The 17,402-nt window shown below is 45.8% G+C and overlaps 1 protein-coding gene across 3 annotated transcripts; it reads right to left on the reverse strand.

Annotated features, from left to right (window-relative positions):
* Positions 1 to 3,217: 3,217 nt before the first annotated feature.
* SNX20 (sorting nexin 20) lies at positions 3,218 to 14,849 on the reverse strand. 3 transcript variants are annotated; one of them, XM_061593948.1, is made up of 4 exons: positions 14,769 to 14,849; positions 11,900 to 12,069; positions 10,499 to 10,650; positions 3,218 to 6,913 (listed from the first exon to the last, which is right to left on the reverse strand). In XM_061593948.1, the coding sequence occupies exons 2-4, from the start codon at positions 12,060 to 12,062 to the stop codon at positions 6,245 to 6,247; spliced, it is 984 nt and encodes a 327-aa protein (XP_061449932.1). In that variant the 5' UTR covers positions 12,063 to 12,069; positions 14,769 to 14,849; the 3' UTR covers positions 3,218 to 6,244. The 3 variants fall into 3 exon arrangements, with proteins under 3 accessions (XP_061449932.1, XP_061449931.1, XP_061449934.1); XM_061593947.1 differs by lacking the exon at positions 14,769 to 14,849 and adding an exon at positions 13,211 to 13,240; XM_061593950.1 differs by lacking the exon at positions 14,769 to 14,849 and adding an exon at positions 13,089 to 13,126.
* Positions 14,850 to 17,402: the final 2,553 nt, after the last annotated feature.

Genomic DNA, 17,402 nt, shown 5'->3' on the forward strand with positions numbered 1-17,402 from the left:
AAGACTTTCGTTTGTCTGTTCTGAATCCTCCAACATTCAGCTTCATTGGATGTTGCCGAGTTCTAGAGGTATGAGAGAGGGAGATGCTAGTGGTGCTGTCAGACTGTTGCTACGTTTTGGTGGGATTCAGTCACGTACCGGACAATTCAGCTTGCACAATGAGAGTTAATTGGGAGGTCTTGCACCATAAACCCCTTCCCCCAAAGATCAGACTTTTCTGTAATGAGGAAAGTGACAGGGGAAATGCCCTGCGAAGTGTGGTATAACACCTGGTTTGACACAACTCCACCTAACCACCCTGCAAACAAATCTGAATGAATGATCATTAAATAGCTCATATTGACTAATTTCCCTGTAAACAAATAAGGAGAAATGCTCAGTAAACAGGTCTACTGGAAGCACCCTAGGAGACCAACTCTGATTTTCTGGTGGTTTTTGGTGGGGGGAGGATGAGCCAAATGAATGTCATGGAAGACTAATTTCTGGTGCTTAGTTTCTAAAATCAGCGATGTTTGGCCTTGAGATTGCCTGGAAATGATTCGTTATTATCACATTTATATCCCAACTTTCCTCCAAGGAGTTCTAAGACAGTGTACATGGTTCTCTCCTGCCCCCTCTCGCTCACAACAACCCTGTGAGGTAGACAAGGCTGAGAGGCAGTAACTGGCCCAAGCTTACCCAGTGAGCCAATGAGCTTCATGCCTGAATGGGAATTTGAACCTGGTCTCCCAGGTCTGGGTCAAATACTCTAACCGCCACACCACACTGACTCTTAGGACTTGAAAGGCCTGACAGATTATTTCAGAAGTGTGTGTGTGTGTGTGTGTGTGTGTGTGTGTGTGTGTGTGTGTGTGTGAGAGAGAGAGAGAGAGAGAGAGAGAGAGAGAGAGAGAGAGAGAGAGAGAGTTTTAGGTCAGCAGTGGTGAGGAGGGAAAGGCACTTTGCATATGTTTTGTGACACTGTTCCCATAAGAAGCCTTAGCACTGCAAACAAGTTGAGATGCTGAATCATGGCACAAATGCAACCCTTTATAGGTGTCCTGTTAAGAGTTTGCCATTTTGACTGAAAATCTGTTGGTGGGGGTCACGTTAACTACATGTTAACTACAGAAAACACTGGATTTCCACTTTTCCCTTCAACCGTGCAAAAAAGACTCACTTACTTTTGCTCCTCCCCTCCCCGCATTATTTGATAGTTCTTTAAAGCGTTGCAAGTTTTACTTTGGCTCCTTTTGATCAGAAGGAAACGGCTGCGTTGGAGCGGAGGCACTGCAGTGTCTCTAGCTTTGAACTCACCAGGTCTAAAAGCCCGCAAGAATATTTTCTCTTTCAGTTCTCTAGCCCGGCTCATACAGCTTCCTGATAAAGGGATATGCTAAATTGTCCTTAAGGATGGCTAGAAAGGTAAGCTTTCCCATCCAAAACTCACAGTGGAATTGATTTTTTTAAAAAATTACATACATTATTTTTTTAAAATGTTAGACTTTTGGAACAAAATGTTATTTCCAACATTTTAAAGCCTTTTGCCATGTTTTGTTTGGAACAAGTTTTGATTTTTTGTAATCAAATACCTGCCTGCAATTATAATACCTGCCTGCACCGATGTGTTGCATTCAGTGTGACAGCGCCATCTAGTGCCAGATGAGTTAATCATCGAGGTGAAATGTTTATTGCTGTTTCCCAAACCTCTGAAAGCTGAGCACATTGGTTTGGGAATTAAAATGGAAGATATGCTCCATCCTCCTGATACCAGAAAGTCTTTGCTTTTATTAGTTCTTACTCTTAAATTTATCTCCAAAGCGTTCACCCACTGTGTTTTAGTATGAATAACTGTTCTGAGTGTGATTCCTTTCAGGACCGATAGTTTAGCTGTCTCTCTGTATTTGGAAAAAAGGAACCCAGGCTGTAGCAGTGAATCTTTCAGCGGGCACCCTCTTTCATGTATTTTGGAAGTAGGTGGGTGAGGTATCATAGGAACTATTATGTAACTGTTTCTCATGGGGTCCCTGGCACTATCCGCAACTGCTGGATCTATGTGCAGCTCCCCCGTGTGTTGGACCATTGAACTGCAGCTGGCAGGTTCTCAGTGAAGTACTTTCAAACCCTAGTCTGATTCTGCCCACTTGGGCTGGCCATTGGATCCTCCTAGACAAGAGGGAGTATAAAAGGACTTCCTGCTGCAGTTGAGTTTTGATTGAGCAGCAAGGACGTCCTGAGCTCTGCTGCGTCTCTGCGTTTTTGGTTATTCTTCACTCTTGATCCCTGACTTGCTTCTCCATCCTGCCTCCTGATACATCCGCTGGATCAGACCTACTCTGTTAGGACTGGAGATGAATGCTGGCAGAAGCTGAACTGTCACATTTTACACTCAGTGGCGGTGGCTGGCTCTTTGTCAGTGGGGCAGTGGAATCCACTCCAGGTTTTCAAGTTCGGCTTTCAAGGAGCTGCCCAAGTTCAGACTAAAACCTGGAGTGGATTCCACTGCCCCACTGACATGGAGCCAGCAGACACTGCTGATTACACTGAGGCTCAGGTTTTCAGAAAGCAAGAAAAGCTTACATTTATTATAGGAAATGCATGCATACTGGATAGGAAAGGTCGTAGTTCTAGCTCACTGAAGTGAGAGATGCAAACAGCCATGCTTGCTCTTTCATCTCTGCAGGAGAGAGAGAGAGATGATGGAAAGATGTCTTCTCTCCAGCAACTTTAAGAGTATCAGTCTAGCGCGTGTCAGCACAGGATAGGTTGGAAAACAGTCTAAGGATGCCTGGCGGTTCTCCGCTCTATCTACCCTTCCCTGTGCAAACCCAAGAGCCTCTCTATACAAACAAAATTGCATCCCAACATTTCCAACAACTGTTGGCTGGTCTCATGACTCCTACTTACAGGCTTATTTCAGACTGCTGCCTGTGACCCAACTCTGTCTTCCTCAGCAAGCCCATCATTTTGGAATTGCTGGTCTATTGGAAACAGGAGGAAGAATTATTCATCCACATTTTTTAGGTAGAACTGTATATTCTTAATATGCCTTCTTGTAAAAATTATTGGCACACCCCACAATATTAAGATGAATCTTCTCTGCGTGATACAAACGGAAGCAAAAAGCATAGACCTACAAGTATAATCTGCATCACCCAGCTACAGAAGAGTAAAAAACCCTCTGACAATAACAATACATAAAGAAAATATGGGAAATCTCAGTAATGACTAAAGTGACTTGTCGAAAAAGATCTTTAATAAGACCTGTAAATTAACATATTTATAGAAAGGTGGGCTCTCTTCATCAACTCCTGGAATGATAAAATCATGGTCAATATACCCCCGTCCAACTTATTTCAAACTTATGTTGTTGTAAGTTGCTTTGGGTCACTTTTACAAGGAAAGCAACTAACCACAACACTATAATTCTTCTTTTCTAATACTTTACAAATAAAATATTACTGTCTCACTCTAAATATCGATATAAACAACACCATGTATAACACTCTCGCAGATCTTTTCCTGTTTCTAATTTTCCTTTTTGATTCCTTTTTACTCTTTTTATTTTGTATTATTGTACAATCCTTTAAAACATTAAAAAAATATTGACACAGATCCATCTGTTTGATCTGCAAATAGTGGCATTGCATCTAGGAATGGGAGAGGTTTTCAAAGCTTGTCTTGGGGAAGCATGAAAACAATTCCTGAGCCAATCTTGCAACTGCAGGGGGCCTTGGGGACATTACAGCTCCCATAGTCCCCTTTATCCTGGTTTTGAACCCAGTGAGTGTTTTCCCCAACAAACCAATCCAGGCCTTAGTGTGCTGTGGATGGAGAATGGGTGCACTGCAGAGAAGTAATTCCAGATGACTTGAGCGAGTGAAACTCTTTAGTATTCTGCAATGAACTGAGGGAAGGGCAGGTGGAAGCAGCGAATGGAGGTGGCACACCTTAAGCCTTATTTGGGCACACAAAATTGAATGATCAGCTAATGAGTGCTGATTGAGGGTCCAAAGTGGGGAGGAGCAGAGGAGCCCCTGTATATGAGTTGCTGCATTGTGCAGGAAATAACTCACCTGCTAGTGTTTCAGAACCAACCCAGCACCTTTTGGGACTTCCTCTGTCGTTTTAGAGAGTGCTGTCTGAGCTGTTATCTGCTTAATGGCCCAAATGATGTAATAATTGGTATGGAAATGGGCCCAAACGTAGCTGCTTGTAGTACAAATCTCTGAGGCTGTTCAACACTGTCTGCCCAGATTTTATTTAAATTTCCTTTTCTGGGGAAGGGGGGTTGTCTGCAGTGTGTGCTTTTCTGAGGCTTATGAAGAGCATCAAGCAGATGTTAGCCATCTCCTGTTCTTTTGAGATGAAACGGCTCCATACTTGTGTTCTGACTGAGGCCCGTTATTGATTTGTCAAGAGAGAGTCATCCTAACTGAAGCTCCAGGAGGTGCTAAAATAATAATAAAAAGGGAAAACCCAAACAGAAGGTATATCTTCATCTCAGACTTAAATTGGCTTGAGAGTCATTCCCAGGGAACTCTGGGTACAGTCGTTCTCTGTCTTGTGATTTCTGATGCAAAGATATCATCAGCCTCAGCAAACTACAATTCTCATGGTTCCTTGGAGAAACCCATGGCCATTGCCAGTGTGGTGTAGTGGTTAAGGTGCTGGACTACAACCTGGGAGACCAGGGTTCAAATCCCCACATAGCCATGAAGCTCACTGGGTGACCTTGGGCCAGTCACAGACTCTCAGCCTCAGAGGGAGGCAATGGTAAACCCCCTCTGAATACCGCTTACCATGAAAACTCTATTCATAGGGTCGCCATAAGTCGGGATTGACTTGAAGGCAGTCCATTTCCATTTTCAATTCTGGTGAACCTGTGGCTCTCCAGATATTGCTAGTCTCCAACTCCCATCAGTCCCAGCAAGCACGGCCAATAGTCTGAGACGATGACAGCTGGAGTCCAACATTTGGAGGGCCACAGATTCCCATTCCTGTTCTAGTCTTATGTATTAAAATTGCACTATCTATGAGCAAGAGAGAGGTATTCGCAGTCTTGAGGGAACCCCAAGGTTTACAGAGGTACCAAAAAAAAATCCTTAGAGGGGGAAAAAGCCCTAAGACAGGTGCGGGGAACCTTTGAATGACAACTCCCAGCATCTCCAGCAAGCATGACCAATCGCTAGGGATGATGGGAGTTATTGTTCAGCAACGTCTGGAGGGCCAAAGGTTCCCTGCACCTGCCCTAAGAGGAACAGAGGTGAGGACCCCTAAGCAGTCCAGTGAGGACTGAGCATGCCCAGTACTCACAGAATGCCAACTGACTGGGGGGGGGGGACTGAAAGCCATGTGGGAGGGGAATGGAGGACTGAGAAAAGGACATGTACACCGGGGTAGCCCTCTATCTCATTGTTTGGATAGATCGTGTCCAGTGTCCCACTGAGAAGCTATTTTTTAAATATCCCCCAGGATGGCAGTGAGAGAGATTCACAGCAATCATAGGGGAATCCAAGATTGTTATGTGGTTGGGAATGAGCACCAGTGTGTCCACCCCACCCTTCAGAAACAACCCAGTGAGGTCTGAGCATGCTCAATGGCTACAGAATGCTGACATATGTGTGTGGGTAGGTGGGTGGCGCTGGCTGAAATCCAAGTGGGGGAGAGGAATGTAGTGCCTGGAACCCTAAGCAAAAGCACTCCATGCGGCAACATTTTGTTACAGGGCTCTCCTTGTAAAACAGTTAGACCATTATAGAGTAGCTATGCATCGGGCATCTCTTCTGATGCAACTAGTACATGAAAAGGACTCACTATCCAGATTTATATTGTTTATATTACCTTTATCCTGCCTCCCTCCCCCCCCAGGAGCTCAGAGCAGCGTATAAACTCCCTCTCATTTTATTTATCCTTTCAGTGGTCCCGTGGAGCCTCATGACTAAGGAGATAGTTGAACCCAGGTCTCCCCAGTTTTGGTTTGACACATTTTGTGCTGTGGCTATTTTAATTGCCTTCCACATATATGTCTCAAGGAGATGTACACAATAATAAAAACACCTAAAAGCAGTTAAAAATAGCACAGAAAAAAACAGCAAATGAATTTCAAAGCAAGGTGGCTAGTGGCTCCATGTCAGTGGGGCAGTGGAATCTGCTCTGGGTTTTAGTCCAAACTTTCTCTATCCACTTTCTCTGCCCTACTCTCCAATGAGTACTGTCACACACAAAAATCCCTGGTGTGTACCCAGCCTAATTCTCCTTCCTCTCAGGATATGTACTCTTGAACTACAAGTTCTTTTAGAGTCACCATTTTAGCGTAACGCTTCTTGGCCTTTCTCTCCTCCATCTTCTCTTGGAAGGATATAAAGTCCTTGCCAAGTTCGTACGCTAAGGAGACCATTGCTTCCAGTAGGGGCATGTAGTACCTGTGTCCAGGATGCTTCTCAAGACGTAGTAAAGCTTTTTCTCCAAATTCATAGGCACCTCTGGGGTTTTCCAGATCTTTGTAACAGACAACTACAGCACAGAGAGTTGGAACCAACAGAGCGGGCCTATGCTTGGTGAGTTTTTCTTGCAGAGCTATAACTTCCAGAAGTGCCTCCAAAGCTTTGGTATATTGTCCTCCCCGAAGGCAACTGTAGGCCTCCTCCAGCTCCGGCCTCACTAAGAAGTCGATAAACATTCTTGATGTCCGGACACACTCCATGGAATACAGAAGCCGCAGGTAATCTTGGAAGGCTAATTTTCTCTCAATGATGATTTCATCCGTGAAGTTCCCAGTCAGGCTCTTCTTGGGAAAGATGATGTCCTCCATTTCATCATAAAACTCCTTCAAAAGATTTGTGTGAAGTCTTTCAAAATCTGAATACCGACGTTCAATCGTTGACCTGTTGCTGTCGAAGCTGCCCGTCTGGATGATGATGACTTGGTATTTCTAGCAGGAAACATACAAACAAAGCAATTTAGAAAAGCTTTAGTGGCACTAACAGAAGGCCGATATTATTGCAACCAGTGGCACCTTCAGGACAGGACTCTGGGGTAAACATCCAGGGCCCCTATTCAACAGAATGAGCAGCAGAGCCCCCAAAATCTGCAGACAGTGGAGACTGATGGCCTCTGTGTTTTAGTCCAAACTGTAAAGTAGCTGTTCAAGGTGTTGAAGCCTATCCCCAACTATCAACTATCCTTGAAAATTCAGACTAAAACCCAGAGTGGATTCACCACCCCACTGACATTGGATTCACCTTGTCTGCAGGCATGGTTTCCCACATTTTGCAGTAAGTGAAATAATGCACCATTGCCATCTAAAGAGGATGAGCAGTGGTGGTGACGCATTCAGTCCAGAGCTGAAACTTTCCTAAATGCATCCCTGATAGTAAATATCAGTGTTTGTAACAGCTAGGTTTGGGGGGAGGGCACATAGCTATGTGGCGGAGAATATGCTTTATTTGCACCGCTTTGGTGGATGGGGCCCATTGGGACTGGTAGGGCGGAAGGCAGAGAGCCCAATGGTGGGCAGAGCTAGAGCCAATGAAAGGTGGAGCCAGAGTCAATGAGAGGTGGAGCCAACCCATTTTAGTTTTGTCCCTGAGACTAAAGAGGAGGGAGCTGGCAGGCAGGCCCACCCCCTGGATTGGTTGGAAGTAAGAAGGCAGGCAGGTGGGGGCTGGCTGAGGGCAGACTGAGCTTGGCAGGGCAGTGACTCATTTGCCCTAATGGACCAGCCTCCACTGCATGCAGCAAATTTCAAGTCCAGTCTCTGCTTTCTCTGATGAAAAGGGTCAGACAGCAGGTGGTGGGAAAGGCTTCTGCCTGAGGCCATGGAGCTGCTACTAGTTAGAGCTGACAATACTAGGCTAGAAGGACAAATGGCATAAGGCAGTCCCCTTGTTCCGATCCATCTCACCTTTCCTGCAGAGCTGATTTGAAACAGGGTTCTATAGGAGGAAGGTTACTATGAGCTAATAAGTATGGAATAACAGAATTATTGACTTGGAACAAGGGTCCTTGGAGGTCATGTAGCCATTGGTGGCTGGTGGCCCCAATGTCAGTGTGGCAGTGGAATCTCCTCTGGGTTTTAGCCTGGACTTTGAAGGAGCTGTCCAAGGTTCAGCACCTTGGACAGTTCCTCTAAAACCCGGAGGGGATTCCACTGACATCAGAGCCACCAGCTGCCCTTGCAAACCTTGATCAGTGCAGGATCTGATTCATGCAGGATTCTGCTAGAGCCACAGCATCCTTGACAGATGGCTGCTCAGCCGCTTCCAATGAAGAAAACCCCACTGCATCTGGAGGCAGTCTGTTCCACTATTGAACAGCTCTTGCTGTTGGGAAGCTTTCCCTAATGTCTACCCAAAATCTGATTCCCTGCAATTTCCACCCATTTTCCCCAACCCTGCACCCCAGAGCAAGCCTGGGCAAGCCTGTTCCATCTCCCAAGTGACAGCCTTTCTGATCTTGGAAGATGAATATCATGTCTTTCTTTCTCTGGGCTAAAACATAAAGGTGTACTTGGTTTGTGGATAGGGACTGGGGACTGCTTCTGGTATGAGTATCAGACTAAGCCGGAAAGAGTATTCTTCAAGAAGCAAGTTGCTTAACATGCATATATTGGGAGTAAAACATCAAAGCTTGCAACAAGTAACCTGAACCAGTTGGGGGCGGTAGACAGAAAGGCAACCAGTTCTTGCAACCTATTCTTCCCTTGCTGATTCCTTTTAAGAAGTAAGAACTTGTTGATATGCATATTGTTTTTCTCAGGCTTTACTTCCTTCCTCATTCACCTTATTAGTTGGATAGTGTGACTGCTACCCTCATGACTCTATAACATAACGAATACCTGTGTTTATAATGACTTTATTTCCCAGTAGTAATAAACCTTACATTTCTTTATTCTTTCAACCTCTAGTCTTACCAGACGACTCATTCCTGCACTCCTCCGCCATATATACCAAACGTCAATAGCAGAGAGGATTAGACCATGACATGTGGTTTGCCTCTACAAAGTTCCACATATGCATCCATCCCGCAAGCCTGGTGCAACTCCTGGATAAGTCAGTGTGAGCTTGCAAGGGAGATTGTGCTGCTCAGTCTCTTGGTCATCATTAGGTGATGGGGAATGCCCTAAAAGCTTGTCTGTTCTCCCTGCCCCTGTATGCTCCTCCTCTCTCATACACAGTTGGCCTTCTCTTCCATTCTCAAAGCTAGCCATGGCTTGCATTCCAACTACCTTGCTGTTTTAGCTGAAGGCGACTAGGTCAACCCCCAGTTTCCAAATCTGCTGAAGAACGTCAGAAGAGCGTTGCTGGATTAGACCAAAGGCTCTTCTAGTCCAGCCTCTTGTTCTCATAATGGCCAACCAGATGCCTATGGGAAGCCTTTAAGCAGGAGCTGAATGCAACGGCACTCTCCCCAGTGGGATCCCTAACAACTGGTATTTGGAGGCGTATTGCTAGCGGCAGAACATAGTCATGAGGACTGGTAGCCATTGATAGACATGTCTTCCATGAATTTGTCTAAACCAGGAGTGGATAACTGGATCCGGCTGGTGGGCCAGATTCTTATCTCTCCCACTCCTTGTGGATGAAACTTGATAGGTAGGTGGGGGGTGCTATCTTGCAGAGTGACAGTCTTGAGGGGAGCTTTGTGAGGGGCTTTGCAAGCCAATAATCGAGCCTCGTAAAGACCTCTGCACAGCGCTTTGCATAGGGCTGATCAGTGGTGCCTGCAAACCCCCTTTGGCTAAGCCAGGTCTTTACCTGCCCCACGCCTGAGGTCATCTATGATGTCACGTATCACTTAGGTGGGTGCGGCTTGGCTGAAATGGCCTCATGGGCCAGAGCTTCCCCGCTCCTGGCTTAAACTCCTGTAAAGCCATCCAAGTTGGTGGCCATAATCACAGCTTGTAGTGGCAAGTTCCATTGTTTATCTGTGAGCTAACCGCAATTACCAAAAAGATTGATGCAGATGTAATGCTAACCATGGTTAACTTAGCAAATGAAAGTGTGTATGTGTGTGTGTGCGCATGTGTGTGTACATGCATGCATGCGTGCAGGGCCAGCACCAGAGGGTGGCCAGATAAGGTCCTGACTGAGGCCCCTGAAGGGCCCCTCCATAGAATGAGAGAGTAGCACTCCCATTCCACAATCCATGGCAGTGTCAGCTCCCAACCCTGATGTGGATCGCCGAGAGGGAGCTCCCAGGCACCCCCCCCAATACAGTCAGTGCAGGATTCAATAAGCCTGCACGCATGCCTCACCTACCTCTCCAGTCCCTATAAATAACATGCGCACTGCATGCATATCCCTGCCATTAACTAAGATGAAGGCGGAGGCCTCCTCTGCCTGTATGGGGGTAGGGCTCAGCCTGCAGTGCTGTGAGCTGGGTGACAAGGGCCCAGTCATGCCTGGCGCCGGCCCTGCATGCGTGTATACACACTCTCATAATTGCACAGTCAGGGGATCAGACACCATTTCATCAGCACCAGTTGGTACCACCGGACATTCTTACATTTGCTTACCACATATTTAGAGAAGGGCTTGTCTACAATCCTAGCTGACGGAATTTCGAAAAGGACCTTGACCTCCCGGCAATTGCGTTTTTCATTCCTCCAGTATTCCTGGAGTTCTTTAGTTGTCATGGTAGAGTTGGGACTTCGGGACCTTTGGTCATCTAAAAGAATGTATCAGAAAATATATTCATTCATTCAGAAGAACGATTTAGTTGGGTCAGTGAAACCTGCTCACTGGCAGCAGCCCTTGGTTCTGCCAAGGATGCAGCCTGACATCTCAAATTGAACAGCATCAGGTAACAGGAGACAATGAAGAAATGCTGCCTGTCTGGTTTAACAATCAATCCCTCTTCGCAGGGAACTCTGGGAATTGTAGCTCTGTGAGGAGAACAGGGGTCTCCTAACAACTCTCAGTGCTCTTAAGAACTGACAGGTCCCAGGATTCTTGGGGGGAAGCCATGACTGCTTAAAGTGACATGATAGTACTCGAAATGCATACTGCAGATGGGGCCAATCCAGAGCTTGGAAAAGTTACTTTTTAAAAACTACAACTCCAATCAGCCCCAGCCAGCATGGCCACTGGATTGGGCTGATGGAAGTTGTAGTTCAAAAAAAGTAACTTTTCCAAGCTCTGTCAATAACTCGTTCCTGTATTTTAAATATTCAGCAAATTGGTGCTTTATATATATAAACCAATATTAAAATACAAGCCTCTCTGGCTCAGGGGGGATTTTCTACAATTATCTTTTATGCCCTACCTGCATATTACATGTAAAGCAGTATCATGCTTTGGCTTCCCCCAAAGAATCATGGGAACAGTAGTTTGTGAAGGGTGCTGAGAGTTAGGTGGCTCTTATTCACCTACAATTCCCAGAGTGGTTCAACAGTCAATCCCTCTTCCCAAGGAACTTTGGAAACTGTAGCTCTACAAGGAGAAGAGGGGTCTCCTAACACCTCTCAGAACCTTTCCCAAACTACAGCTCCTGGGAGTCTTTGGGGAAAGCCATGATTGTTTAAAGTGGCATGGCACTGCTTTAAATGATTGGGCCCAAAATGCAAAACTTACAGCAGGGGTACGGAGCTGCTCCAGCCCAAGGGCTGCATTTCTAATGGTGGGCAGAGCCAGAGGTAAAAGTGGGCGGAACAATGAATATGCATTTTATCTTTTTATAGCTGGCTCATTGCAAACACACATACCCGCCACCATCCAGGCCAGCAAGTAGCATTACGAGAGCCCAAGTAGGGCTGGTGAGGAGGATGGCTTGGGGGAGAGTGAGTGTGGCTGAGGAGGGGATGTGGTCTAGAGAGAGCCCCGAGGGCCATAGAGAGAGGCCTGCAGGGCCACATTTGGTCCCCCGGACCTGCGGTTTCCCCATTCCTGACTGACAGAGTTGCACATTCAGACCTTACCTGAGAGATTGGTAGGTTCTGCCTGCTCCTGGTTTGCTTTAAATGGAGTTATGGTTTCGTAGCCGTCTCCTTCATCGGAACTGACAGCTGCCCCAAACTCGGCTCTAACCCCTAGGCCTTCCTGCAGGCTGTCTTCTCCTGAGCAGGGCTGCCCTTCCTCCATTGCAGAGCTGTCAGAAAAGGGATGGTGAATCATGTGCACTTTCCCATTTGACTGCACCCTACACCATGCTTGTGTGCCTGGTAAAGATCTTCACTAAAAAGAAACAAACTTGTACATTGTTTTAGCCGATTTTAATATTGTTATTGTAGCCCACCCTGACCTAACCTTATGGTGAAGGGCAGGCAAGAAATCAAAGTAATAATAATAATAATAAATTATTTGGCTGGAGAACTGCATTGCAACATCTGGGAAAGTAAGAACTTTGAAGATCCTTTCAGTTCTTATGTTGTTTCAGGAAGTGTGAATTAGGTAAGACGGTCTGCAAATGTGATTTGAATTTATTCCATACCTCTGTGCACCAAAGCAAGAGTCACATCTGTTGCTTTACCCAGTTTTGCTGCTGGCCTCATCCACCACCAGCATGTTGACCCCATAATGTAACACAACCCCCATAATGAAAAAGGTCCCCCAACCCTTGCTTACAGAGAGTGGCGGCGGATAGATACCTGCCTCTGTGGGTAAACCCAGAGGAAGAATCCCTATTCAGAAATATAGAAAGGGGAGGTGGTGCAATTCCCCCAGGTATGTGGATCGTGTCAGCTTGTTGTTATAAATGTACCTCCGTATGGTGAAACTCTCAGAGAGCCACCTACGTCTCTTCCACTGTCATGGAACACAACATCAAACTGTTGGTGTTAAATAACCAAAATGGGAGGTGTTTTTTCTCTCTCCCCAAAGCCAATTTAGATGAAAACGAGCCTTTTTTTTAAGGGTTTCATGTTCAAGCCTTACACCTTTCACTGCCTCAGTTGGCCACCGAACCAGTGACACATTGGTAATTACAACAGTTCAAAGGGCTCTGTAATGGGGCTAAGCCTACGCTTCAGAGGGTGTTCAAAAGTGATGTGAATAAAGAGCCTGTCATTTGGCATAGGCTGCACATTAATGAGAGGAGAAGGGGAAAAAAACCCAATGCAAACAATCAGCTTTAAACTTGCAAAAGCAGCAGCTTTCATAAATACTCACTAAGGAAATTCACCTTCACGATGTGAAAAAAGCACTTGCCCGGTTAACTTTGGAGACAATGCTCTCCCCCCCTCCCCCACGCACAATCATTTTCACACAATCATCGAAGTTGTCAAAGCTACCTCGGAGCATAGCATCGCATTCTAGAGTGCCGGATCAGACTCTGAGGTTCTGTGCTGCATCCTGCTTCCGGCAGTGGGCAGCCGGAAAGGAAAGAGCCTGCTTTATGGCCCATAGTATCATCAAGGAGGCTGAACACAGAGCTGTCTCTAGGTTTTGGGGGGACACATTCAACAGTGCCCCCCTCCTCTCAGAGATTTTGCCTCTTCACTGCCACTGCTGCCAACTCCTCCTCTTCTGCCTCGCCATTTTCCCATATGCTTGCTCTTGCCGGGCAGAGCCAGGCAGCCAGCCAGCAGCGGCAGTTATGACTATCGCCCATGTTCTCACCGCTGCTGTCAAATGGTTGCCATTGCGAGAGGCAGGCGAACAAGCAGGTTGCAATTGCAATCATGAAGAGGAGCAGAAGGGCAAGGGGCTTATCACCCCTGCTGGAGTGTGGGCCCAGAGCCGGTGCCCAACCATGCTTGACCTCAATACCGGACCTGCTTGAAAAAGTGAACTCCTGCAAGTAGATAAAGATACACTGCAACATTTTGCTGCAGGTCTCCCTGGCAATCAGCACTTATTCAGTGATCTAGCTAACAAGGGAATGGACAAGCCAGGGACTCTCTGTCTGTGTTGTCAGGATTTGCTGGTGCAGGATTCGCATGGTCAACTGCAGAGATGAGTTTAAAAAGACCAGAAGAGTCTGTGGAGGGTGGCCCTACTGGAGAAGGAGATGTGTTCGACCAGCTGGAAGATAAAGGCATGGTGGGCAGCGGAGTTGGAGGGTAGGAGGGATGGGGCAAGAAGCAGCAGAAAAAGAAAAAAGAGCTAGGTGATGGGCAAGCTTTTGCCAGTGAATTAGGACACTGTGTGGGAGAAAGGAAAGGGCAGCCATTCTGGGGCTAGCTACCCCAGCGGTGAGTCAAGGAGGGAAAGGGTTAGCTGAAAGAAGGAAGAGGGATTAAGATGGAGGGAAGACAGGCAGCTTAAATAAACCAATCTCAGAAGGTCTCTAAGGAGAAGAAGGGCTTTCAACTCATGAAGGTGAAGAGATCAACAGGGTTTTTACTGAAGGCAAGAGAACTCCTGGGATTCTGAAGATCCTTGGGCTGCATACTGGGAGAGAGGAAGCATCAATCTGTCTGTCTGTCTATGGACATGGACTGCCTTCGATCCCGACTTATGGCTACCCTACGAATAGGATTTTCATGGTAAGCGGTATTCAGAGGGGGTTTACCATTGCCTCCCTCTTAGGCTAGTCCTCCTCAGCTGGCTAGGGCCTGCTCAGCTTGCCACAGATGCACAAGCCAGCCCCTTCCTTGTCTGCAACTGCCAGCTGGGGAGCAACTAGGCTTCTTGGGACTATGCACCTTGCCCACGGCTGCACAAGTGGCAGGGCATGTAACGCCTGAGCCACTCACTGTGGGGGTGATCTTTAGCTGGCCCTTGACGCCCAGGAGACACGAGCGGGGATTTAAACTCACAGACTCTGGACTCCCAGCCAGGCTCTCCTCCCCTCTGTGCTATACCAGCTGTCTATAACACCCATAAATCAAGACATACAATACTGACCTGGGTAAGTATTTTAGATACTATTTCCTCAGTGAAGGTGTTTAGTCTCTCCAAAACTTCATGGCAGCTGTGCTTCTGACTTCTCAAAATGTTAAGAGCGCTCAGTTTCACTTTACATCTTTACATAAGCCAACTTCTCTATTTTACTCTAACAAAGAAGGAAGTTCCGTCAGAGTTCTGGAGCTCTTTATTTACAGTGTGTTGAGAAGGGTTTTTTTCCCCCCAGTAATGAAATTAGGCTTCAGGCTTCAGCAATCTCATGTTCTGTTCTCTGCGCTCTCTGTTTGAGAGATACAGTACCTGTTTTTGTGCTTTGCATTTGTACAGTAAACTAGTGGGGCCCCCACTCTGTCCCTAATAACTTGATTTGTTTCCCTGCTAATTATGTTTATATGACGAGCCAAACACAACTCGTCCCACATGGAAACTGGGTAAGTATACTCTACAGTCTGGGGAACTCAGTTAGATACATAAAGCAAGGGCAGAGAAACTTTTTCATTCCGAGGGCCACATTCCCTTCTGGGCAACCTTCTGAGGGCCACATGCTGGTGGTGGGTGAGGCCAGAGGAAACTGGGCATGGCAACGCATGTAAATGTTTATAAGTTTCTACAATATCACTTTCTATCCTCTATCCAGACAAGCAAGAGACATTATAGTCCCAGGCTATGGGCCTGAAGGCACACGAGGCCAGCTCTAAGCAGGGTGGGGTCTGGTCGGTGCCTGGATGGGAGACCGCCTGGGGTTTCTATCATGAAAAGAAAGACCGGGTATAAATGTAATAAATAAACAAATAATGCATTATCAGAGGTCTACGATGTATTCTAGCCAGGCAAAAACACTCAGAGTGTGAAGTAGGGCTAGTGAAGGGTATGGCCTAGGGAGAGCTCTGAGGGGCAGATATAGGAGCCTGAAGGGCCCACCCCTGCTTTCAGCCTTCTGTAGGAGTGGTGAATTAGGGGGCCTTTTCAGTGGTGACACCCCAACATTTTTTTTTTTGCACCAGTTTAAGATGTTTTTATGTGTACAAGTTTGTAAAACTTACCGTATTGTTTGAACTGGCTAAATAGTTTTGGGCCTCTTTCAGATGATTGCTATTTTGTGGGCAGGATTCAAGAGCGTGCTAGCAAATTCAGGTTGCATAATTAAAAGTGGATTTAGCACTTTTTGCAATAAGGCAAGTGATGGGAAATACTCTGGAAAATGTGGAATAATAATAATAATTGCTTGATGCAATGTCATATGATCTCCTGCAAAAGTGTGAGCAAACAAATCAGGATGAATGCTTAATAAACAAGTCATCTGGAAGTGACCTTAGTGTATCACCCTCCAAATTTATGTTTGGATTTTTATTGTACTAATTATAATATTTGATTGATAGTTGGTGTTTTTATGCATTATTCCAGTTGGTGTCTGTGTTGGATTTGAATTGATTTTATGTTTGCCCTGCTGTTGTTTTCAACTGTTTTTATATTTGTAATTGTTTTTAAAAATGGTTTTTATATGTATATTTTATTTTATGTTGTAAATCACTGTGGGATGTGTCATGGGAAGTGATCAATTAATTAAATAACAACAACAACAACAACAATAGTAATGATAATAATAATAATAGTTATACCACTCTGAAATCTATGTTTATTTCAAAATAAATATCTACTTGGCTGTAGCTCTCTATTAGTTCAGTGGGATTTACTCTCAAGTAAGTGTGCATAAAACTGCAGCCTAGAGTAATATATGCAGACCCGAGGGCAAACTCAATATGGACTAGGGTTACCAGGTTCATGGCCTGAGACTGATCCTGTTGAACCACTCTGGGAATTGTAGGTGAATAAGAGCCACCTAACTCTCAGTACCCTTCACAAACTACTGTTCCGATGATACTTTGGGGGAAGCTAAAGCATGATACTGCTTTACATGTAATATTTAGGGTTGCCAGGTTCATGGCCTGAGACTGATCCTGTATCTTTAGGAGAAGAGAAAGTTAGCCAAGTGCAGGTGTCCTTGCAACACTGTAATGGGAAAAACCACAAGGTGGAATTCTCCCTTCTCCCCAGGGTTGTGGAGTCGGTACGCCAAACCTCCGACTCCTCTATTTTTCTACTGTCCAACTCCACCCAAAATTGCTTCTTGTCAATCAAAATTTATTTGGAAGTCGGAGTCAGTACATTTCTACTGACTCCGACTCCAACTCCACCCAGAATTGCTCCCGACTCCGACTCTGAGGCTCCGACTCTGACTCCACAGCCCAGCTTCCCCCTGCACAACTTTTAAAGATGCAGAAGACCTTTTGGTTGCCAGGCCTGGCCTCCAAGCAGTCTTCTGTATCTTTAAAAGTGTGCAGGGGGAAGGGAGAATTCCACCTTGTGGTTTTTCCCATTACAGGGTTGCAAGAACACCTGTACTTGGCTGACTTTCTCTTCTCCTAAAGATACAGGTTCAGTCTCAGGCTCTGAACCTGGCAACCCTAATATGGACTTGATTTTCCTTTCCTCTCACTTGAAGTTATTTGTTGGAGTTTGTATTTGATCATGCTTCCTGTTTGCCATTCAATGAGTGCACCCGCGACATGCCATCTAAAACTTCTCCTAAATCTGCCAATGGATATGTAACCAAAAGAAGGAATATTTCTAGGC

Source organism: Rhineura floridana, chromosome 13, assembly GCF_030035675.1.
Source record: "Rhineura floridana isolate rRhiFlo1 chromosome 13, rRhiFlo1.hap2, whole genome shotgun sequence".
Lineage (NCBI taxonomy): Eukaryota > Metazoa > Chordata > Lepidosauria > Squamata > Rhineuridae > Rhineura > Rhineura floridana.